This window comes from Trachypithecus francoisi, unplaced genomic scaffold (genome assembly GCF_009764315.1).
Source record: "Trachypithecus francoisi isolate TF-2019V2 unplaced genomic scaffold, Tfra_2.0 Lachesis_group20, whole genome shotgun sequence".
In the NCBI taxonomy this organism is placed as follows: Eukaryota; Metazoa; Chordata; class Mammalia; order Primates; family Cercopithecidae; genus Trachypithecus; species Trachypithecus francoisi.
In genome coordinates this window covers 64,887,283-64,910,444 of record NW_022681466.1, presented here as the reverse complement: position 1 = coordinate 64,910,444, position 23,162 = coordinate 64,887,283, and the positions used below count along the sequence as shown (strand labels likewise).

Here is a 23,162-nt window from a genome sequence, read left to right as displayed (position 1 = left end):
CTGCCAAAGTGCTGGGATTACAGGTGTGAACCACCGCACCCGGCCCATCCCTCATTATTGTTTGCGACTCAGAGCCATCCTATTACCGGTCTCAAACCCCAAGGAATGTTTGAGTGGGGTTGACATGGGCATGAAAAGAGACAGAATCATCTATCTCCAGAGGAACTACAACTTCCATCAGGCACTACTTCAGCCGAACAGGAAAGGATGTGGGGGCGTGGCTCCTACGCCCTAGTAGAGCGGGAAACTACAACTCCCAGGATAACGCGGGATCTCAGCAGGGCTAAAGGAGTGACTGAGCTCTGACTGGAGACCCGACCCGGCAGAAACCACCCCGACAGCCTCCAGAAAGGGGCGTGGCCGAAAATGTAGGGGCGTGGCCACGTGGGCATCAGGAAGAAGTAACCTGTTGAATCTATTTCTCCTCCCCACCCTTACTGCTTCCCATAAGGGGGAAGCCGCTGACCAATAAGCCTCTTCCAAAAAAGAAGTAAAGGGAGGTAGACAAGGGGCGGTGGCGGAGCCTGGCTACTGCGTTCCGTGGGAGACGCAACAGTTACTTTCTACCTGCTGAGTTCGGTGAACCAGTTCATGCGGGCGGGGAACTGCATATGAGAAAAGGTCCAGGATAGGGGAGGTATTTATTTGTTCATTTTGAGGACTAAATTTAGAATCCATCATCTACAGACCCATTTGTAGCTTGTGTCTGGCGCACTCTCTCTGCCTCAGAAAGAGGGAAGAACGGGGACGACTTTTTGGCAGCAAAGGAAAGGCCCGTCTAGGCCACCTCCCTTCCGTGTTTTCCCTATAGAACCGCATGGCTTCCGCGGTCTGGGGGAGTGCCCCCTGGTGGGGCCCGCCGCCCCCGGCCCCAGCTCGGCCGCTCACGGACATCGACTTCTGCTCCGGGGCGCAGCTGCAGGAGTTGACCCAGCTGATCCAGGAGCTGGGTGTGCAGGAGAGCTGGAGTGACGGCCCCAAGCCCGGAGCCGATCTCCTCCGGGCCAAGGACTTTGTCTTCTCTTTGCTTGGTAAGTAACCCTACTTGCCTTTGGGAACTCACAGCTCTCAGCCTCACTACGCCCCCGTCCCCGCCCCGGCTTTGGGCGACACCCTCCCGATCCGTTCCCTTTTTTTTAGGTCTAGTTCACCGCCGGGACCCTCGCTTTCCTCCCCAGGCAGAGCTCTTGCTGCTTCGTGGTGGGATTCGCGAGGGCTCCCTGGATCTGGGGCCTGCACCCCTGGGTCCCTACGCCCGAGGACCTCACTACGATGCCGGCTTCACACTCCTAGTGCCCATGTTTTCACTGGACGGCACTGAACTGCAACTGGACCTGGAATCCTGTTACGCACAGGTCTGCCTCCCAGAGCTGGTCTGCGGAACCCCCATCCGGGAAATGTGGCAGGATTGCTTAGGACCCCCAGTCCCAGGAGCAAGTGATTCGATCCACCGAACGGAGAGCGAAGAAAGTTCCAAGGATTGGCAAAGCTCTGTAGACCAGCCGCACAGCTACGTCACTGAGCACGAGGCGCCAGTGTCTTTGAAAAAATCACCTAGTGACGTTTCATCGTCCGAGTTGCCTCAGCATGACGTAGTCGACCTTGGCTCTACCGCGCCTTTGAAAACACTGAGTAGTGACGTCACCAAGGCAGACGTCGAAAGCCCAGTCCCAAAGCCGACCGAGGCTCGGGAAGCGTGGCCCACATTATGTCCCTCCCAGGTGGCTGCCTGGTTCTTTGCTACGCTGGCGGCGGTCGCCGAGTCTCTGATCCCTGTCCCGGGTGCTCCGCGTCTGGTGCACGCAGCTCGCCACGCGGGTTTCACCACCGTCCTCCTGGCTACCCCTGATCCCCCTCGCCGCCTCCTGCTCTTCGACCTGATCCCAGTGGTATCCGTGGCCGGCTGGCCCGAGGGGGCTCGGAGCCACTCATGGGCTGGTCCTCTGGCCTCTGAGTCGGCTTCCTTCTACCTGGTGCCCGGTGGCGGCACCGAGCGACCGTGCGCCTCCGCCTGGCAGCTCTGTTTCGCCCGCCAGGAGCTGGCGCTCAAAGCGCGCATACCAGCGCCGCTGCTACAGGCGCACGCGGCGGCCCAGGCGCTACTGCGCCCGCTGGTGGCCGGGACCCGGGCAGCGGCGCCCTACCTCCTGAGGACGCTGCTGTACTGGGCGTGCGAGCGGCTGCCCGCGCTCTACCTGGCGCGGCCAGAAAATGCGGGCGCCTGCTGCCTCGGGCTGCTAGACGAGCTGGGCCGAGTGCTCGAGGCCGGGACTTTGCCTCACTATTTTCTGAACGGCCGAGAGCTCCGTACCGGGGACGGCTCCGCTGCGCTGCTCGGAGAATTGGTCCGGCTCCGCGGGGACCCTGCCCGGGCCCTCCGTGCCGCGGTGGAGGAGGCCAAGGTGGCCCGCAAAGGGGGTGGTTTGGCGGGCGTGGGGGGCGGGGCCCATTAAAGACGTTGTTCCTACCAGTGGAAAGTGCCTCTGAGGGCGAGCGAGACGTGGGGGGCACAGCTCGCCCCTCGCCTGGGGGACTGTGTGCCCTGGGCCTGAAGCTCCCCTTCCGGAAGGCCTCCCTGTTGGTTGCTCCTCTAGGACCACCCGCCTGCCCCGGCACAGGTTGCCGCATTCCAGCCTCGCTACTCTCCACATCTGTGGCCAGCACTCCGCCCAGGGGCAGCTTCCAGAAACCGTCTGTCCCCAGTTCTTTTGGTCATTTCTCTTAAGGGTCAATAGAGATGGGAGAAACATTTGCTGACCAAACGCGGAAAGGAGTTATGGAGACCAGGGTCTGATCAATTTGGCTCACACACAAAGGCAGAGATATGAAGGAGGCCGGATTTCGCCCGAGGCTGGATCTCACCACCACCCCTCCTCCATCTCTCCAGTTCTTCCCCCACTTTCCTCGTTGCTGTTCTGTCCTCGCTAACATCCCGGCCAGTAGGGTCCCTCTCCATTCTCCCAGCGTCCGCCATTCCATCTCCCTTGGGCCCAACCTCTCCTTCCTATCCAGAGGTGCGTTCGGGAGGCCTTGTTGTCCCTCCTCTGAAGGCTGAGACGTGCGGCCTTGCCTCGGCTTTGCCTGCTTGTAAGACACAGTCCGCACTCTCTACCTCCAAGGAACCCCGGGGTTCCTCCTGCCCGGCTTCACCCTCCTATTTCCCAGCGTCTCCGCCCCCTGCCCCGCCCCCGGGCCGGCTCTCCGAGGAGGGGGAACTGCTGTCGCCGCCGCCGCCGCCTCAGCTTCCCACAGCCGCTGCCGCTGCCGCCGCTGCCGCCGCTCTGCCTGGTCCAGCCACCGGCCCAGTGCTCTGACTTCGCCGGACCGGGGAGCTCTGCAGAGACACCCTCACTCCTTCCCGAGGGTCCGGGACGCCTAGCCGGGCGTGGGGGGAAGCTCCGTTTGCGGGGGACAGGGAGGGAGGAGCCTGGAGCCGAAGCCAGCGCCACCCGTCGCCGGATCAACAGGACAGGACAGGTTGAGGGGCGTCGGGGAAAGGAAGAGGGGGTGCTATAGGCAATCCCGGGGAGGACGAGGAAGTCCTGTCGCAGGAAGCTGTGATCCGCTCTGACTTGTAGGGGGCCTGTTCACATTTGGGGACTGGTGACAACGTGGGTGCACTCCTCTCTCGGGGGGCTGGTTAGATTGGAGGGCGTGGGATCTAAACAGCACCAGCTGTCTCCAAGAAAATTTAAGGGGCAGCCAGGGGAGAAAAAAAAAGCAAACACGGATGCTCCTCATTTTGAGGTGGCGGAAGGCCCTCCAGACAACTACCTGGTGTATCTACTAGGAAGGGTGGATTTGGAGGTGACTTCAAAAGGAGCGGAGGGTGTGAAGGTGAAGAAAGGGTCTTGGCCGCTAGAATTCTATGCTACTAGACACGGGGGTGACTTGGTGAAAAAGCTGTTATCCAGCCAGAGGGTCTGGGAGCCCCGTCTTACTGAATCTGGGCAACCTGGATATTCTGAGACATATTTTGGGGAGATTTCAGTGAAAAAAGTAGGGGATCCCCTCCATTTAGAGTGTAGCAAAGGAAAAAACACCAAGGTTGGGTTCCTTCTTGACACTGGCAGTGCCCCAGTAGGGGTGGGATGAGGGAATATCCCCAAAGCTAAAGTCCCACACCCTGTAGATTACAAGAGTGGATTTGGTAGGAGTGTGCCCCAAAATACAGTGGAAAGGTGCCTGGAGATATTTTAACCACGTCTTGGAAATTTGGGGGGTCTTGGTTTTGGGATAGGTGAAGTGGGGACAGACACTGGAGAGGAGGGAAAGGGGACATTTTCAGTAGGAGACAAAACTCGAGGGTGGGATCCACTGAGGAGTACATAGGCTGCTGGATCTGGTGGAGCCAGTACTGGGCCCAAGGGTGGCAACTGTCTGCTGTGGAGGGGCTTACGTGGGGGGGGGGGGGGTTCTGGGGCTTATCCTCAGGTCCTGTGGGTGGGGCAGCGAGTCGGGGCCTGAGCGTCAAGAGCATGCCCTAGTGAGCGGGCTGGAGCCCAGCGCGCTCCTGGCGCCGGCCGGTTTGGGGGTGTCTCCTCCCGGGGCGCCATGGCGGCGCTGGCCAGTAGCCTGATCCGGCAGAAGCGGGAGGTCCGCGAGCCCGGGGGCAGCCGGCCGGTGTCGGCACAGCGGCGCGTGTGTCCCCGCGGCACCAAGTCCCTTTGCCAGAAGCAGCTCCTCATCCTGCTGTCCAAGGTGCGACTGTGCGGGGGGCGGCCCGCGCGGCCGGACCGCGGCCCGGGTGAGTGCGGCTGGGGCGGGGTCTCCCGGCCAGAGGTTTCTCTGCCTGGGAGATTGAGGCCAGGGACTCTGAAGGAAAGGGCCCGGCTGAGGGGCTCCTCGGAAGTGGAAGGGGGTGGGCCAGGACGACAAAGTCCCTGCCAGACTGTGCCTCAGTTTCCCTTCTCTTTAGTCCATAACCCGGAGTCTCCTTATTTTCGAGGTCAAGGGGAAGGCTTGAGGGGCTAAGTCTAGCTCCCCGAAAGCCTCGGAGTTCCTGCTCGTCCCCCCTTCCGAACACAGCAGTCCCCACCCCCATCGTCCTCCGCCTACGTGCCGGTTCTCGCGATTCTTTCAATCTGGAGCGGAGAAGCCTGGGGGTTTCCAGACGCCTGGGTCACCCGAAGGGTTTCTGCAGCTCCAGCAGCACGCCCCCCCAGCCCCTGCCCGCCCCGGTTCTCCCGCTCCTCCACGGCTGGACTCGGTTCCTCCTGGTCCAGCTCTCCTGGCTCCGAGCCAATCTCCCTAGCTCTCCCTCGGGTGTCCTTGCAGCTACCTCACCGGCCAGCCCTCTATGCGCCCTCCTCCCGTGACCTGTGCTTCAAGAACGGAGCTGGGCACCCCCTCCCTTAACCCCCGCGCCACTCCGAAATCGGGTCCCGTAGGCTCAGGGGACCCTACGCTGGGAGGAACTCAGATACAGTTCACGGCTAGAGATGGGCGCAGACTCTTGGGGGTCGTACCACCTACAAGGGGGGACAGGGAGGTCGGCAGAGAGCAAGCGATGGGGGAGGAGAGTTGTGAGAGTTAGAGTGTGGTCCCCGTCCAGGTGCGACAGTCAGGGAGTCCCTCTGGCCCTGCTCCCGGCCGCTCCCAACTCCCTTAAGGGTAGCCCCCTCGCGCCCTCCTCCCCGCGCCACCGGCTGCCCATAGTGGTACAATCCGCAGCCCACCCTCTGAGTGGGACCGGGCCCCCACGTGACTCAGCCTGCCTCTCCATCTCCTCAGCTCCCACCCCCCCATATCCTTGGTTATGTCCCCCTTACCCCAGGCGGGTTACCTGGCCGAAAGGGAGAGGCTGAGCCTCAGGGAGAGCTGGGCCCCCGCAAGCCAGCAGACAGACAGACAGACAAACAGACGGGTCAGTGTCAGACAGGCCGGCGCTGGGCCAAGGCAATGCTCTCGCCAAGCTAGCGGCAGCCGCAGCAGGTGCTGAGTCAGCGTCAGGCCCAGTCCCACCCCCACCCCTGAGGGAGAGCCCCTACCCTGTGGTCAATTTGCTGCTGCCACCGTCCCCCACCTTCGCAAACACGCTGCCCCTTCAGTACCCCTGCTGGTCTCCCTCTGTCCCTGCCTTTTGATATATCTCTCCCCTCCCTCCTCCCCCACTCCTCCCCGCTTCTGGTTAAGCTGTAGGGTAGGAATTAAGCCATTTAAATAAATTTCAATAAATTACACTGAAAGCTCCTGGTTATAGGAAACAGAAGGGACCCACACCAGCTTTCCCAGGAGTGAAAGGGAGGTGGGAGAGAGCGTGCTTGGAGGGTAAGAGAGCTGGGGCCCTGGGACCCTCTTCCTTCCTTTCATTCTCCTTGCATCCTCTGATCCTGCCAAGTGTAGGAATGTTTCTGGGAACAGAGATGTCATTTTCAAAGATGAATGTCTCTCTCTCCAGAGCCTCAGCTCAAAGGCATCGTCACCAAACTGTTCTGCCGCCAGGGTTTCTACCTCCAGGCGAATCCCGACGGAAGTATCCAGGGCACCCCAGAGGATACCAGCTCCTTCAGTGAGAGGGGAAGCTGGCCGCCGGGTGGGAAGGGGGAGAATGGGGACAGCAGATGACAATCCTATTCCCTCTTCAGCTTCTGTTGCCATTGGTCCGTCTTCCTGACCCCTAAGGGAAAAAGCGGAGCTGGGATGAGGGGAGCTCAGGTGAGGGTCAGAGGCCTGGGTATTGATGCTCCCTCTCTCCACGCCAGCCCACTTCAACCTGATCCCTGTAGGCCTCCGTGTGGTCACCATCCAGAGCGCCAAGCTGGGTCACTACATGGCCATGAATGCTGACGGACTGCTCTATAGTTCGGTGAGACAATGAGGCTGAGTGGCCGGGGAATACTGGGAACTCCCCTTCCTCAATTTGTCCCTTGAGGGAATGACAGTCTTCCTCAACTACAGACATTTTGCCTGGGACTCCTCCCTCCAGCTTTTGCTCATGGCCTGTCATCACTGCCCGTCCTGGACCAAGTCCTCTAGGGTCTCTCCAATGCCCACTCCTTGCATACCCCCAACACAGCCCCAGGCTCTTTGAATGTCCAACTCTTTCTGCCTTTTAGGGCCCCTACTTCTCATCCCATCTCCTCCAGATTTTGTCATTACTCACTTCCCTAGAGTCATCCAGGATAGGGGATAGTGAGAAATTGGGAATACAGTGGAGAGAAGGAATCTTATTCCAAGACCCCTAAAAGTCTAGTTCTTTTTTTAAAAAAAAAATAGTAACAGGGTCTTGCTATACTGGCCAGGCTGGTCTCGAACTCCTGACCTGAGCTGATCCACCCGCCTCGGCCTGCCAAAGTGTTGGGATTACAGGCATGAGCCACTGCGCTTGGCCCAGAGCCTAGTTCTTAGCCCTCAGGGGCCTACCAGGCCTCTTCCTTGTCCTCCCTTTGCTCCCAGGTCCTACATGGACTCAGAAGTTGCCCTCCCCCTCCCCCAAAAAACATATGGATTATGTCTATCTATCCTGGCTTGTGCTTTCTATGAGCTCCCTTCTGCCCAGTGATGCGTCTTTTTATCTCTCTGTCTTTGTGTGCCTTTCTGGGTCTTTGTCTCCTTAGCCGCATTTCACAGCTGAGTGTCGCTTTAAGGAGTGTGTCTTTGAGAATTACTACGTCCTGTACGCCTCTGCTCTCTACCGCCAGCGTCGTTCTGGCCGGGCCTGGTACCTCGGCCTGGACAAGGAGGGCCAGGTCATGAAGGGAAACCGAGTTAAGAAGACCAAGGCAGCTGCCCACTTTCTGCCTAAGCTCATGGAGGGTGGGTATAGACTCAAGAAAATGTGGCCCACAGGAGAGGGTATTGACCTTGATATAGATATTTAGGGGCAGACAGCTCAGGCTACAAGTGATAAGAGGATCCTGTTATGACAGATCAAGCCAGGAAGGCTTTGCCCTTTGGGGGTTTGGGGTGCTCTCCTCCTGTGGGTTGGGGTTCTGGGAGGGTGAATGTACGGGAAGGGAGCCCTTTCAGAGCACTGGTTCTGCCTGGTCCCTCTGTGCCTAACTCTCCTTCCCTGCTCCTCTTTTTCTCCCCTTCACAGTGGCCATGTACCGGGAGCCTTCTCTCCACAGTGTCCCCGAGGCCTCCCCTTCCAGTCCCCCTGCCCCCTGAAATGTAGTCCCTGGACTGGAGGTTCCCTGCACTCCCAGTGAGCCAGCCACCACCACAACCTGTCTCCCAGTCCTGCTGTCACCCTTGCTGCCACACACATGCCCTGAGCAGCCAGGTCCCACCAGGTGCTCTACCCTGAGGGAGCCTAGGGGCTGGCTGTGACTTCTGAGGCTGCTGAGACCCTTAGATCCTTGGGCCTAGGAGGGAGTCAGAGAGGGGGATGTCTGAAGATGGTCCTGGCTGATCACTTCTTTCTTTCCACACTCACACAACGCCATGCCTTTTCCTGAGATGGCGCTGGGAGTTCCCAAATGGACAGCCAGGGCGCAAACATTTCCCACGCCGGCTCAGCCAGTTCCTGGAGTCCCGTGCCCATTTTTGTTGCCACTGAGCCATTTCTAGATTCACTGAAGCTCAGGATTCATGTGTCCTTCTTTCCCTACTCTACCTTCTGCCTTGGTCTGGACACATTCTGGAACACTGGACACCCTAGCCAGGGCCACTTCTGCACTAGGGCTCTGTGCTGGAACCCAGGCATGCTGCCAGCCTTTGCTCTGGATCCATCAGGCTTCTGTCCTTGACTCAGATGGATCCCTGGTTTCCAAGTAGAAAGAGGCTAGATTTGAGCCTTGTCTAGCTGTTGGCCTTGGCCTGAACTGGAACCAGTCTCAGATGACCACGGGTTTAACCTTCTTATCCCAGAGACACCCAATTCTAGTGCTTTATGGAGCTATACTTCCTCCTGAATCCCAGCTCTAGGACATAGATCATGACTCTCACCCCTTTTACCCAGGATGGAGCGGGGGCCTGTATAGCCATATTATTGCTCTCAGTAAGTTCTGGCCCCACCCTCCCACCTTCTTGAGTGATACCTATTACGGATGAGTTCTGGAAAAGACCCAGCTATGATTCATAAAAACAGTTCTGGATGAATCAAGAACCACTTCTTGTTTTTCCTAGATAATTCTCTAAAAATATGATTCTTCCATATAGAATGCTAAGCTTATTTTTACATGCAGTTTCTAGCTACTTCAACCCAGATGAGGTCGTGCCAGGGAGACAGAGTCTGGAGAAGGGCAGAGGAATTTTGGAAAGATCCCTGGCTCATAGTAGGGAAGCTGGGATGGGGGAGGGGTCAAAATTATGGCATGATTGAACCTGCCTCTGTGTTGGCTGGATATGAATACTTAGCTACCTCAGCAGGAATTCCTTCCAGGTGCCCTTTAAAGCTGAGGTCCTTAAAGTAATGTGTCCTGAATAAAAAGGACAAATGGATACAGCCTTGACCCTCCCAGTGAGGAGACCCCAATTCAGCAATAAGTCTCACCCTTCTCCCCTATAGGTCAGGCCAAGGAGGGTGAAGGCCTCTTGCACTCCAGACCTCATATGCCCCGACAGCTTCTAATTGGATAGAACTTGCTTTACCTTACAGCTTAGAACCTTAGCTGAGTTTTAGATACCCAAAAAGGGCCTGTCTAGATTTTTTCAGAAAAACATGGAGTGCTAGGGGCAGCCTGGAAAAAACTGGGAACCTGCTAGTGAACTAGGAGGGAGACTCCCATAGCCTCAGATTTGGATAGGGTAGGCTGAGGGGGCCCTAAGGGAGGGATTAGGGTTCCAAGGCAGGTCACTTTTCCTTAGGCTGTTCTACTTCTGGCTTGTTGCAAGAGGAGTAGATGTCCCCTCACCCACACAAACCCCGCTCAGGCTCCACCCAACTCCTGGAACTGCTCCCAGGGGATCGGGTCTCCACTCCACGCTTTCTCAATTAAAGACAATGTATACAACTAAAGTGCTATCTGTCATCTGTTGGTGGCGGGCTTGGCAGTTGCTGGAGGCAGGATCAAGTCCCAGGGGCGGGGCGGGTGGGCTGGCGGCTGCCCCCAGCAACAGGTGCACATTCCCGGGCTCCTCGTCACTTCCCCTGTGCTGGCGGTCCCAGTGGCTCTCCGAGTGAAGTCACTGAACAAGCCGCCAGGCTATGATCCCAGGGGCTCTGCTGATGCTGCTGGGGGCGCTGGGGGCGCCGCTCGCCCCAGGTAAGTGTAGGCCCCGAAGGGGCAGTGACGGGTCCAGCGGTTGTGGCCAGACACCAGGGCTGCACTTAGTCTCTCCTTCCCCAGGCGTCGGCGGCTCGGAGGCAGAGGGCCGCCTCCGGGAGAAACTTTTCTCTGGCTATGATAGCTCTGTGCGGCCAGCGCGGGAGGTGGGAGACCGTGTCAGGGTCAGCGTTGGTCTCATCCTGGCACAACTCATCAGCCTGGTGAGGGCGCACTGCGGGGGTGGGGATAGAGGTCAGGCCTGCCGACCGGCCGGGGGGCGTGACTTTAGGCAAGGCCGGACCAGGGACAGACTGGGGGCGGGGCCTGGGACAAGACCAGGCTGAGAGGGACCAGCCTTCAGTGAAGACTGGGTCGAAATCAGACAAATGGACCAGCTCTGGCCGTGGCTGGTGGACAGGCCTGGAGTAGAGCCGGGTAGGGTGATGGACGGACCTGTGACCGGACCTTAAAGTGGAGCTGGGGATGAGGCAGGGGCTGGGGGATGGACATTGAGGTAGGGCCATATGGGTCCTGAGTGCCCAGGGTGTTTGGTACTCAGGGGTCAATAAATGGCAGCGGGTGGAGATTCAAGGCTGGGTGGATTAAGAGCTGAGGGCAGGGCCCGGCATAGAGCAAGGCAGAGGACTAGGCAGGAGCGGATCTGGTAGGTTGATAGGCTGGGAGTGTAGATGGCCGGAAAGGATGTTTCTGAGATAGAGGCAGGTCTTAAACTAACGCCCCTTCTGGGATGTGGACTTGGACCCAAGAGGATGGGGCTCAGAAAAAGGGGGCGGGGTTCCCAGGAGAGGTTGGCCTTCCCAGCCCCCTCATTTCTCTCCACCCTACTTCACCTTTACTCCTTAAATTATTCCCTTGTAGAACGAGAAGGATGAAGAGATGAGCACAAAGGTGTACTTAGACCTGGTATGGAGACCCCGCAGGGTGGGAAAGGGCCTCCTGCTGCCTTGACAATTTCCTTGAATATCCAGCCCAGTAAGAATATTTTTTACATCATGACTTTAGATAACACGTTTACAACTGAAGCCAAACTTCGAGGAAACAACACTTAACTTTACTACAGGAGTTGCACCCCATGCATTTTTTATTCTAATTGTGTGTGTGTGTGTGCGTGTGTGTGTATGTGACGCGGTCTCACTGTGTTGCACAGGCTGGTCTTGAACGCGGGAGCTTGAGCCATCCACCAGCCTCAGGGGGAATCTCCCCAAGTGCTGAGATTACAGGCATGAGCCACTGCACCTGGCCCATTCTAATTTTTGAAACAATGGTTTAGGACCACTAATTTGATTTCCCATCCACTAAAGGATTGCGAACTGCAGTTCGAAAACCACTGTTTTAGAGGCTAGCTGGTGCAGTCTCCTCATTTTTACAGAGTAAAAAATTGAAACCCGGTGCGGGGGAAGGGAAATTAGCTGATGTGGATCCCAGAGAGTGAAGGCGGAGCCAGAGCCAGAACCCCGGCCCCTTGACCCACAGTTTATGCCTGCCCTGCTCCCTTTCCTTGCACTCCCTTCCTGGGCTTCCTTTGGAAATCCCTCCTCCCCTCCCGGCCTCCAACCCGGGACAGCCCCTCAGCCTCTGCTTCACTAGGAGTGGACTGACTACAGGCTGAGCTGGGACCCTGCGGAGCACGACGGCATCGATTTGCTCCGCATCACGGCGGAATCCGTGTGGCTCCCTGACTTGGTGCTACTGAACAAGTAGGAGACCTTCCAAAGCCCGGGAGGTGGCGCGGGGCCTCGCAGGGCGGGGCCTCCGGGCGCGGGGCCTGATCCCAGATGAGATCTCTTCTCTGCAGCAATGATGGGAATTTTGACGTGGCTCTGGACATTAACGTCGTGGCGTCCTCCGACGGCTCCGTGCGTTGGCAACCCCCGGGCATCTACCGCAGCAGCTGCAGCATCCAGGTTTCCCGGCTCTACATTGGAAGCTGAAGGAGTTTTTAGAAACCCTCCCTTTCCATAGACATCCTGACTCTCCAGCGACTCCCATCCTTCATCCTTCCCCCGTTATCTAATCCCCATGACCCTCACCTCTTGTCTACCCTCCTGGTTTTCCACTGAGTGTTCTGTACACTTTCTTTGGCTTCTAGTCTTACTCAGTGACCTCTCTCCCCACCCCCATTTTCTCTATGGATTCCCTTCATAACCCTCCAATTCCTCCATGATTCCCCTTCCCTGTGCCCTCCCCAAAGGCCTCCCAAACTCCATCAGCGCTGACTGATTCTCTGGCAGCTCTAGTGACTCTCCCCTCCGTCCAGGTCACCTACTTCCCCTTCGACTGGCAGAACTGCACTATGGTGTTCAGTTCCTACAGCTACGACAGCTCGGAGGTCAGCCTGCAGACAGGCCTGGGTCCTGACGGGCAAGAGCAGCAGGAAATCCACATTCATGAAGGGACTTTCATTGGTGAGTGGGCATGGCTCCTACATCCATGGGCTCTATGATTTCCAGCTTCTAACAGGCTCATAAATATCCTGTCAGGGACGCCCAATACAGCCCTGTGGGGTCAGCAAGATGGGTATGGCTATCTACATTTTAAAAGTATGGAAATTGCCGGGGGAGGTGACTTACGCCTGCAATCCCAGTACTTCGGGAAGCCGAGGCGGGCGGATCATTTGAGGTCTGGAGTTCAAGACCACCCTGACTAACATGGTGAAACCCTGTCTCTACTAAAAACACAAAAAATTAGCCGTGCATGGTGGCAGACGCCTGTAATCCCAGTTACTCGGGAGGCTGAGGCAGGAGAATTGCTTGAACCGGGGAGGCGGAGGCTGCAGTGAGCTGAGATGCACTCCAGCTTGGGTGACAGAGTGAAAGTTCATCTCAAAAAGATTTTAAAAAGGCGGGGTGCGGTGGCTCGCGCCTGTAATCCCAGCACTTTGGGAGGCCGAGGCGGGCAGATCACGAGGTCAGGAAATCGAGACCATCCTGGCTAACATAGTGAAACCCCGTCTCTACTAAAAATACAAAAAATTAGCCAGGCGTGGTGGCGGGCGCCTGTAGTCCCAGCTACTCGGGAGGCTGAGGCAGGAGAATGGCGTGAACCCGGGAGGCGGAGCTTTCAGTGAGCCGAGATGGTGCCACTGCACTCCAGCCTGGGCGACAGAGCGAGACTCCGTCTCACAAAAAAAAAAAAAAAAAATTAAAAAACAAAATAGGCCTGGCACAGTGGCTCACACCTTAATCTCAGCATTTTGGGAGGCCGAGGTGGGAGGACCACCTGAGGTCAGGAGTTTGAGACCACCTTGGCCAACATAGTGAAACCCCACCGCTACTAAAAATACAAAAAATTAGCTGGGTGTGGTGGTGGACGCCTGTAATCCCAGCTACCTGGGTGGCTGAGGCAGGAGAATCACTTGAACCTGCGAGGCAGAGGTTGCAGTGAGCCGAGATTGCGTCACTGCATTTCAACCTGGGCAACAAGAGCGAAACTCTGTCTCAAAATAAATAAATAAAAATATAGAAATTGAGACTTGCCCAAGTTTATTTGAGATGGGCTACTCAGCCCAGTGTCCACAGCTAGTCTCATCAAGTCAACCCTCTCAGATCTAGGCTGTGGCAGAGCAAGCCATACTTGGCACTAACGAGGACAGCTCCCATATCTGTGTCCCCCTCCTTCTCCTCCTCCCCAGAGAATGGCCAGTGGGAGATTATCCACAAGCCGTCTCGGCTAATCCAGCCTCCAGGTGATCCTAGGGAAGGGAGGGAAGGACAGCGCCAGGAAGTCATCTTCTACCTCATCATCCGCCGGAAGCCTCTCTTCTACCTGGTCAACGTCATCGCCCCATGCATCCTCATCACTCTTCTGGCCATCTTCGTCTTCTACCTGCCACCAGATGCAGGTAATGGGGGAAGGGTTCCTACCCTTTTGTCATTGGCTCAGCTTCTTCCTCTTCACCCTTAATCCAGGCAAGGTTTTCCTGCCAATCCTAAGCATCATAGATTGGGCTCCAGCAATCCCACCCAGGCTCTGCCTCCCATTGACTGCCACCTTTCCTCCGCTCAGTGAAACTGGAATTCTTTCCCAATAGGAGTCCTAGCCTCTAATCCATAAAGCGTTTACTCCTCTGAACCACAAACCTCCAGGCTTAGATAACTCTCCATTGCCTTTCCCTATTCCTAACATCCCCTGCCCACTGTCAGAACCCCACTACTCCTTTATTTTTTTCCTCGCCTTTTTTTTTTTTTTTTTTTTTTGAGATGGAGTCTCGCTCTGTCGCCCAGGCTGGAGTGCAGTGGCGCCATCTCGGCTCACTGCAAGCTCTGCCTCCCGGGTTCACGCCATTCTTCTGCCTCAGCCTCCCGAGTAGCTGGGATTACAGGTGCCCGCCACCACACCCGGCTAATTTTTTGTATTTTTAGTAGAGACGGGGTTTCACCATGTTAGCCAGGATGGTCTCGATCTCCTGACCTCATGATCCACCCGCCTCGGCCTCCCAAAGTGCTGGGATTATAGGCGTGCGCCCGATCTTTTTTTTTTTTTTTTTTGAGACAGGGTCTTGCTCTGTTGCCCAGGTTGGAGTGCAGTGGGGTGATCATAGCTTGCTACAGCCTCAAACAATCCTCCCACTTCAGCCTCCTGTGTAGCTGAGACCACAGGCGCCCACAATCATGCCCAGCTGATTTTTTTGTATTTTTGGTAGAGAAGGGGTTTCACCATGTTTCCCAGCCCAGTCTGCAACTCCTGAACTCAAGTGATCTGTCCTCCTCAGCCTCCCAACGTACTGGGCTTATAGGCATGAGCCACCGCGCCCGGCTCCCACTAGTCCTTTAACCTCCTATCTCCCTGGGAAATATATAATAGTAATAGCCAACGTTTCTTTAGGAGGCAGCATAATAGGATAACTTTTGGCAAATTCCTTAATCTTTTTTTTTTTTTTTTTGAGACAGAGTTTCGCCCTGTTGCCCAGGCTGGAGTGCAGTGGCGTGATCTCGGCTCACTGCAACCTCCACCTCCTGGGTTCAAGCGATTCTCCTGCTTCAGCCTCCTGAGTCGCTGGGATTACAGATGCCCACCACCATGCCCGCCTAATTTTTGTAGTTTTAGTAGAGGCGGGGTTTCACCATGTTGGCCAGGCTGGTCTTGAACTCCTGACCTCAGGTGATCCACCTGCCTCGGCCTCCCAAAGTACTGGGATATAGGCGTGAGCCACCACACCTGGCCAAATTCCTTAATCTCTATGTGTCTCAGTTTCCTGATCTGGAAGGGGGCCAACCATTGTCCCTACTGCATAGAATTATTTTGAGGATTGACTGAGTTAGTAGAACTCCGCCTGGCACCCAGTAAGTTCTATGTAAGCATTGGGTTTTGGGTTGTTTTTTGTTTTTCTTTTTTGAACAGTTGCTATAAGGTAATTCATTTAACATGGTACATGTACTAATTCTAATCTTTACAACAATCCTGTGAGGTAAGTAACAGATTGTCATTCTCATTTTACAGTGGAGGATAAAAAGGCTGAAAGAGTTTAAGTCATTTGCCTGAAATCATTACACAGAGAGGGAAAGTGTTGCAGTTCCAACCTGGGTCAGTGGCAGTCTGATTCAGAGACCTGATATCCTTAACTCTAGTATTCAAAACATGTTTTCCTCCTCTCTGCCATCAAATCCTTTGTCTAAAGAAGGAGAGTGGGCCGGGCATGGTGGCTCACACCTGTAATCCCAGGACTTTGGGAGGCTGGGGCTGGCGGATCACTTGAGGTCAGGAGTACTCAAGAAACAGAGAGGAGGCCAGTGGAACTGAATGAAGTAAGCAGAGGGGAAAGCAGTAGGAGATGAAGTCCAGGAGCTCATGGGAAGGACCTATAGACCCTAATAAGGCCTTTGCTTTCATGCAGGAGATGGGGAGCCACTGGAAGGTTCTGGAAAGAGGAGTAATATGATCTGATTATATTTCTGTCTTTTTTTAGACGTAGTCCCGATCTGTCGCCCAGGCTGGAGTGCAGTGGCGCGATCTTGGCTCGCTGCAACCTCCGCCTCCTGGGTTCAAGTGATTCTTCTGCCTCAGCCTCCTGAGTAGCTGGGATTCCAGTCACACACCACTATGCCCCGCTAAATTTTTTGTACTTTAAGTAGAGATGGGGTTTTGCCATGTTGACTGGACTGGTCTCGAACTTCTGACCTCAGGTGATCTGCCCACCTCAGCCTCCCAAAGTGCTAGGATTACAGGCGTGAGCCACCATGCCCAGCTTGATTTATATTTTAACAAAATCAGTCTGGCTGCTCGGTTGAGAACAGTCAGCATGGGAGAAAAGGATGAAGCAAAGACACCAGTTAGGAGGGCTTTACAATAATTCAGACCTAAGGTAATGTGCTTTGGAGCAAGGTGGTGATGTAGGAGGTGGGACTCGACTCCAGACCAAACTGAGGACTAGCTAGAACAGGAACAGGGAAGATGCAGCTTTCCATAAGACATACCCACGAGTGTGCCATGTCAGTTTACCATTGCCATGGGAACACCTGGAGTTACCACCCCTTTCCATGGCAATCAACCGATGACACAGAAGTTACTACCCTTTCCCTAGAAAGTTCTGCCTAATCCGTTGCTTAATCTGCATGCAATTAAAAGTAGGTATAGGCCAGGCGTGGTGGTTCACGCCTGTAATCCCAGCACTTTGGGAGTCTTAGGCGGGCAGATCCCTTAAGGTCAGGAGTTCAAGACCAACTTGGCCAACATGGTGAAACTCTGTCTCTACTAAAAATACAAAAAAATTAGCCAGGCGTGGTGGCATGCACCTGTAATACCAGCTACTCGGGAGGCTGAGACAGGAGAATTGTTTGAACCCAAGAGGCAGAGGTTGCAGTGAGCCACGATCACGCTACTGCACTCCAGCCTGGGTGACAGAGTGAGACTCTGTCTAAAAATAAATAAATAAGAGATAGGGAAGACTATGGGAGGAGTAGCTTTGGTAGTAAGAGAATTTAGTTTTGGTAATTTTGTTTTATTTTGTTTTTATTTTTGTTTTTTGAGACAGAGTTTCACTCTTGATGCCCAGGCTGGAGTGCAATGGTACAATCTCGACTCACTGCAACCTCTGCCTCCCAGGTTCAAGTGATTCTCCTGCCTCACCCACCCTAGTAGCTGGGATTACAGGTGCCCATGACTATGCCCAGCTGATTTTTTGTATTTTTTGTATTTTTAGTAGAGACGGGGTTTCACTATGTTGGCCAGGCTGGTCTCGAACCCCTGACCTCAGGTGATCCAACCGCCTCGGACTCCCAAAGTGCTGGGCTTACAGGTGTGAGCCATTGTGTCCGGCTCAGTTTTGGACATGTTAAGCTCGAAATATTTATTAGACATCCAAGTATCCAGGCGAGGTTGAGTAGGCAGATGGATATACATCTGGCATTCAGGGGGGAACTCCAGGGCGGACATACAAATGTAGGAATGATTTGCACGCAGATGGCTCTTTCAAAAGCTTGTTTCTTTCTTTTTTTTTTTTTCCGACGGAGTTTTGCTCTGTTGCTCAGGCTGGAATGCAGTGGTGCAATCACAGCTCACTGCAGCCTCCCTCTTCCATGCTCAAACAGTCCTCCCAACTCAGCCTCCCAAACAGTTGGGACCACAAGCATGCGCCATTGTGCCTGGCTAATTTTATTTTATTTTTTCTTTTTGTAGAGACTGGGCACAGTGGCTCACGTCTGTAATTCCAACACTTTGGGAGGCCAAGGTGAGTGGGTCACTTGGGCTCAGGAGTTCGAGACCAGCCTGGGCAACATGGTGAAATCCTGTCTCTACAAAAAGTACAAAAAGTGTGGCCGGGCGCGGGGGCTCAAGCCTGTAATCCCAGCACTTTGGGAGGCCGAGATGGGCGGATCATGAGGTCAGGAAATCGAGACCATCCTGGCCAACACGGTGAAACCCCGTCTCTACTAAAAAATACAAAAAAAAAACTAGCCGGGCGAAGTGGCGGGTGCCTGTAGTCCCAGCTACTCAGGAGGCTGAGGCAGGAGAATGGCGTGAACCCAGGAGGCGGAGCTTGCAGTGAGCTGAGTGAGATCCGGCCACTGCACTCCAGCCTGGGCGACAGAGCGAGACTCCGTTTAAAAAAAAAAAAAAAAAAAGTACAAAAATTAGCTGGGCATGGTGGTGTGCACCTGTAGTCCCAGCTACTCAGGAGGCTGAGGTGGGAAGACCACTCGAGCCTGGGAGGTGGAGGTTTTGATGAGCCATTATCATGCCACTGCACTCCAGCCTGGGTGACAGAGCAAGACCCAGCCTCAAATTTGTTTTTGCAGAGATGAGTTCTCCCTGTGTTGCTCAGGCTGGTTTGAAACTCCTGGGCTCAAGCAATCCCTCCTCCCACCTTGGCCTCCCAAAGTGCCAGGACTACAGGTGTGAACCACTATGCCTGGCTGCAGAAACCTGTCTTTGAATGGCCTGGAAACATGGTCACTGATTATACCATAGAGCTTTCCTTCTGGCAAAGTCTAATCCTTCTCTCTTCCTCTCTGCCCTCCAAGGAGAGAAGATGGGGCTCTCAATCTTTGCCCTGCTGACCCTTACTGTGTTCCTGCTGCTACTGGCTGACAAAGTACCTGAGACCTCCCTGTCGGTACCAATTATTATCAAGTACCTCATGTTTACCATGGTCCTCGTCACCTTCTCAGTCATCCTTAGTGTCGTGGTTCTCAACCTGCACCACCGCTCACCCCACACCCACCAAATGCCCCTTTGGGTCCGTCAGGTAAGAAAGATCTCCTCCTCCAACCCCAACTTTCCTTTTACAGACCATAGGGAGAACTATAGCTATGTGGTAGAGTGTTGAAGTGCCCAAGCCTGTTAGGTGTTGAAATGTTGCACAGTTAAGCTGGCCCCCATCATTATCATTTCACAGATCCCTTCCTCTCTTCATCAGTACTGCTCATCTCGGGTCCCAGGGAAATATTCTTAGGGTTAGGTACTATCAGATTGGAAGCCCACTGTTTTCAGTTGGGTTACCTCCCAACCCACTGAAGAGCTTATTTTTTTTTTTTTTTTTGAGATGGAGTTTTGCTGTTGTTGCCCAGGCTCGAACGCAATGGCATAATCTCAGCTCACTGCAACCTTCACCTCCCAGGTTCAATTGATTCTCCTGCCTGAGCTTCTGAGCTTCCCAAGTAGCTGGGATTATAGGCACCCGCCACCACGCCAAGCTAATTTTTGTATTTTTAGTAGAGAGAGGGTGGCACCATGTTGGCCAGGCTGGTCTCGAACTCCTGACCTCAGGTGATCCTCCCGCCTCAGCCTCCCAAAGTGCTGGGATTGCAGGCGTGAGCCGCCGCGACTGGCCCAACCCACTAAAGAGCTCTTAGGTCTGTAAGGCTGCATTTCTTTGCGTAGCTCGTTTGTGGAAGAAGGTGCACGCACATACGCGCGGGAATGGGCATGTGGAGTGGCGTGGTTGGCTGTTTTCCTTCTGGTCTGAAAGCATGAAAGCCCCCACCAATACGCCTCTTCTATTCTGCAGATATTCATTCACAAACTGCCGCCGTACCTGGGTTTAAAAAGGCCCAAGCCCGAGAGAGAACTGATGCCGGAGCCCCCTCACTGTTCTTCTCCAGGAAGTGGCTGGGGTCGAGGAACAGATGAATATTTCATCCGGAAGCCGCCAAGTGATTTTCTCTTCCCCAAACCCAACAGGTAGGACCACGCCCATTACCCACATAAAAGGGAGAGGGAGAACTACAGTTCCCAGAAGAATGTGCGGAAGAAGCGGCTCATGCTCCCGGAAGATGCTGTGGTTGAGCATCATGGGAGTTGTAGTACCCCTGCTGCTCACATTGAGGGGAGGTGGGAACTAAAACGGAGGCGGTGGAAGAAGTTGCACAAGGTTAGAGAGATCACTGCTGTCGGGGACAGCGTGAAGGGCACTCTCGGGTTTTGAGAACTGGCAAGTTGTTGGAGGTAGCTGGAGCGGGGCCTGGGTCGCTGGCATTGGCTGTCTTTGCATCTGGGCGTGGCCAGTCACTCCTCTTCCAGGTTCCAGCCTGAACTGTCTGTCCCTGATCTGCGGCGATTTATCGATGGTCCAAACCGGCCTGTGGGCCTGCCTCCGGAGCTACGGGAGGTCGTCTCCTCTATCAGCTACATCGCTCGACAGCTGCAGGAACAGGAGGACCACGATGCGGTATGTCCAACGGGAGTGGAACAGGGCCAGGCGTAGGCGACCTTGGCCCCACCCCCAAATTCCGCATCAGCACTCGCTTTCGTTTCTGTCGTGTGTGGTTTTTTTTTTTTTTTTTTTTTAAGACACTCTCACTCTGTCGCCCAGACTGGAGTGCAGTGGCGCGGTCTCGGCTCACTGCAACCTCCGCCTTTCGGGTTCAAGCGGATTATCCTGCCTCAGCCTCCCGAGTAGCTAGGACACAGGCGCGCGCCACCACGCCCGGCTAATTTTTTTTTTTTTTAGACAGTCTCGCTCTGTCACCCAGGCTGGAGTGTAGTGGTGCGATCTCGGCTTACGGCAAGCTCCTCCTGCCGGGTTCACGCCATTCTCCTGCTTCAGCCTCCCGAGTAGCTGGGACTACAGGCGCCCGCCACCACGCCTGGCTATTTTTTTTTTTTTTTTTTTTGCTATTTTAGTAGAGGCGGGGTTTCACTGTGTTAGCAAGGATGGTCTCCATCTCCTGACCTCATGATCCGCCCGCCTAGGCCTCCCAAAGTGCTGGGATTACAGGCGTGAGCCACCGCGCCCGGCCTTGCTTTCGTTTCTGATTGGACATCTTCCTAATTTGGTCCCACCCCCTGCTTACCTACTGGTTCTTTATGCCCATGCATTGCCTGCAGTCTTGCTCCGCTATTGCTCTGCTGGCTCTTGCCTCAAACCGATGGTAGGAGGACCCAGGCGGGTACCGGTTGGGGAAATGGGAGGGTTTCCCTCGGGGTCTGGGCCCAGAGCTCAGGAACTTTCCTTTGCCTACCCACAGCTGAAGGAGGACTGGCAGTTTGTGGCCATGGTAGTGGACCGCCTCTTCCTGTGGACTTTCATCATCTTCACCAGCGTTGGAACCCTAGTCATTTTCCTGGACGCCACATACCACTTGCCCCCTCCAGATCCCTTTCCTTGAAGACTGGAGGGTCGAGACCCAGGCCCTCTACCAGCTGAAGTGAGAGTCTGGTGATACTGTCATGCCATATCCTTCTCTGCCTCTTAACTCCTTCACTAGGAATCCGGGCTTCTTAATTTCGTTTCTGGGGACTGCACTGGACTGAGGGCTGGATAGGCAGGTGTCTTGGACCCACCTGAAATGCACTATCATCTGATTTACTCTTTGGGATCTTGAAGAAGCTCTTTTGGGTATCAACACCTAGGTTGCCAGTGAAATAGAACAAAGAACAGGAACTAGATTGTAAGCCTTATGAGGTCAAGAAATGTGTCTTGCTCACTGTAACATAGGTAAGTGCTTAACATTTGTTGAATAGGGGAAATAAATTTCTGGAAGTAAATACAGCAATTAGTAATGTTTATAAGCTGGGCATGGTTGCTCAGGCCAGTAATCCCAGTGACTTGGGAGGCTGAGGTGGGAGGATTACTTGAACCCCACAGTTGGAGACCAGCCTGGGCAACATAGTGAGACTCTGTCTCTAAAAAAATAAAAATAGAAATAAAGTAGCTTATTGTTTGCATGTTGGGTCTTGTGGTCATTTCCTTTTTAACTTTCTGTAATTTATTATGTTTTGTAATGTGTACTATCTTTAGGATAAAAAAAAAGTTATTTCTACAAGCATGCATTGGTAATGAGAAAAAGAAGCATTTTAAAGACCTTCATTCAAGTTCCAGCCTTGGTGCTCACACAAGCCACTAGACTGCTCTGTACTTGTTTCCACATCTGTAAAATGAAACTAATGATAGCATATGCCCTATAGGACTGTCTGGGGATCACATGAGAAGATGGGAAAAAAGCACTATGCGGTGTGTATCAGAGGTTGCAACGGTGTGTTTTTTGTTTGGCCTGCAGAGTCTTAAATTTGCACTAGTTCACTGATTTTATTTTTTATTTTTGAGACAGAGTCTCGCTCTGTTGCCCAGGCTGAGTGCAGTGGTGCAATTTCGGCTCACCCCAACCTCCACCTCCCGGGTTCAAGTGATTCTTCTGGCTCAGCCTCCCGTGTACCTGGGACTACAGACACACACCACCATGCCCAGCTAATTTTTGTATTTTTAGTAGAGATGGGGGTTCACTATGTTGGCCAGGCTGGTCTCGAACTCCTGACCTCGTGATCTGCCTGCCTCGGCCTCCCAAAATGCTGGGATTACAAGCGTGAGCCACCGCGTCCAGCCACTAGTTCACCGCCATTTATTTATTTATTTATATATTGGAGATGGGAGTTTCGCTCGTTGCCCAGGCTGGAGTGCAATGGCACGACCTCTGCTCACTGCAACCTCCGCCCCCGCCCGGGTTCAAGCAATTCTCCTGCCTCAGCCTCCCAAGTAGCTGGGATTACAGGCATGCGCCACCACACCCAGCTAATTTTGTATTTTTAGTAGACACAGGGTTTCTCTATGTTGGTCAGGCTGGTCTGGAACTCCGAACCTCAGGTGATCCGCTTGCCTCAGCCTCCCAAAGTGCTGGGATTACAGGCGTGAGCCACCATGCCCGGCAGCTTTTAAAATGTGGCTATTTCATGAGAAATTTGACTTCCTGTCTTCTCTTGAAAATAATTTTATGAAAAAAAAAAAAAAACTATAGAGACAGGATCTCACTATGTTGCCCAGGCTGGTCTTGAACTTCTGTGCTCAAGTGATCCACCTGCCTCGGCCTCCCAAAATGCTGGGATTACAGGTGTGAGCCATCACACCCAGGCCCAAAAATAATTTTAAAAACTATAGTAAGCCAGGCACAGTGGCTCACTCCTGTAATCCCAGCATTTTAGGAGGCTGAGGTGGGCAGATCACAAAGTCAGGAGTTCGAGACCAGCCTGACCAACATACCGAAACCTCGTCTCTACTAAAAATACAAACATCAGCTGGACTTGGTGGCATGCACCTGTAATCCCAGCTACTCAGGA

At 54.3% G+C, this 23,162-nt stretch overlaps 3 protein-coding genes across 3 annotated transcripts; all 3 read left to right on the top strand.

The window, feature by feature from the left end:
• The first annotated feature begins 282 nt into the window (after positions 1-282).
• TMEM102 (transmembrane protein 102) lies at positions 283-9,901 on the top strand. Its single transcript, XM_033184761.1, has 7 exons — positions 283-637; positions 812-1,031; positions 1,141-3,477; positions 6,401-6,511; positions 6,705-6,808; positions 7,560-7,758; positions 8,042-9,901. The coding sequence occupies exons 2-3, from the start codon at positions 818-820 to the stop codon at positions 2,451-2,453; spliced, it is 1,527 nt and encodes a 508-aa protein (XP_033040652.1). The 5' UTR covers positions 283-637; positions 812-817; the 3' UTR covers positions 2,454-3,477; positions 6,401-6,511; positions 6,705-6,808; positions 7,560-7,758; positions 8,042-9,901.
• On the top strand, positions 3,488-9,901 carry FGF11 (fibroblast growth factor 11). Its single transcript, XM_033184764.1, has 5 exons — positions 3,488-4,747; positions 6,401-6,511; positions 6,705-6,808; positions 7,560-7,758; positions 8,042-9,901. The coding sequence occupies exons 1-5, from the start codon at positions 4,555-4,557 to the stop codon at positions 8,110-8,112; spliced, it is 678 nt and encodes a 225-aa protein (XP_033040655.1). The 5' UTR covers positions 3,488-4,554; the 3' UTR covers positions 8,113-9,901.
• On the top strand, positions 5,540-21,287 carry CHRNB1 (cholinergic receptor nicotinic beta 1 subunit). Its single transcript, XM_033184763.1, has 12 exons — positions 5,540-5,554; positions 10,055-10,151; positions 10,236-10,375; positions 11,034-11,078; positions 11,763-11,872; positions 11,971-12,079; positions 12,433-12,580; positions 13,807-14,016; positions 18,635-18,858; positions 19,621-19,793; positions 20,133-20,280; positions 21,080-21,287. The coding sequence occupies exons 2-12, from the start codon at positions 10,094-10,096 to the stop codon at positions 21,218-21,220; spliced, it is 1,506 nt and encodes a 501-aa protein (XP_033040654.1). The 5' UTR covers positions 5,540-5,554; positions 10,055-10,093; the 3' UTR covers positions 21,221-21,287.
• The last annotated feature ends 1,875 nt before the right edge of the window (positions 21,288-23,162 follow it).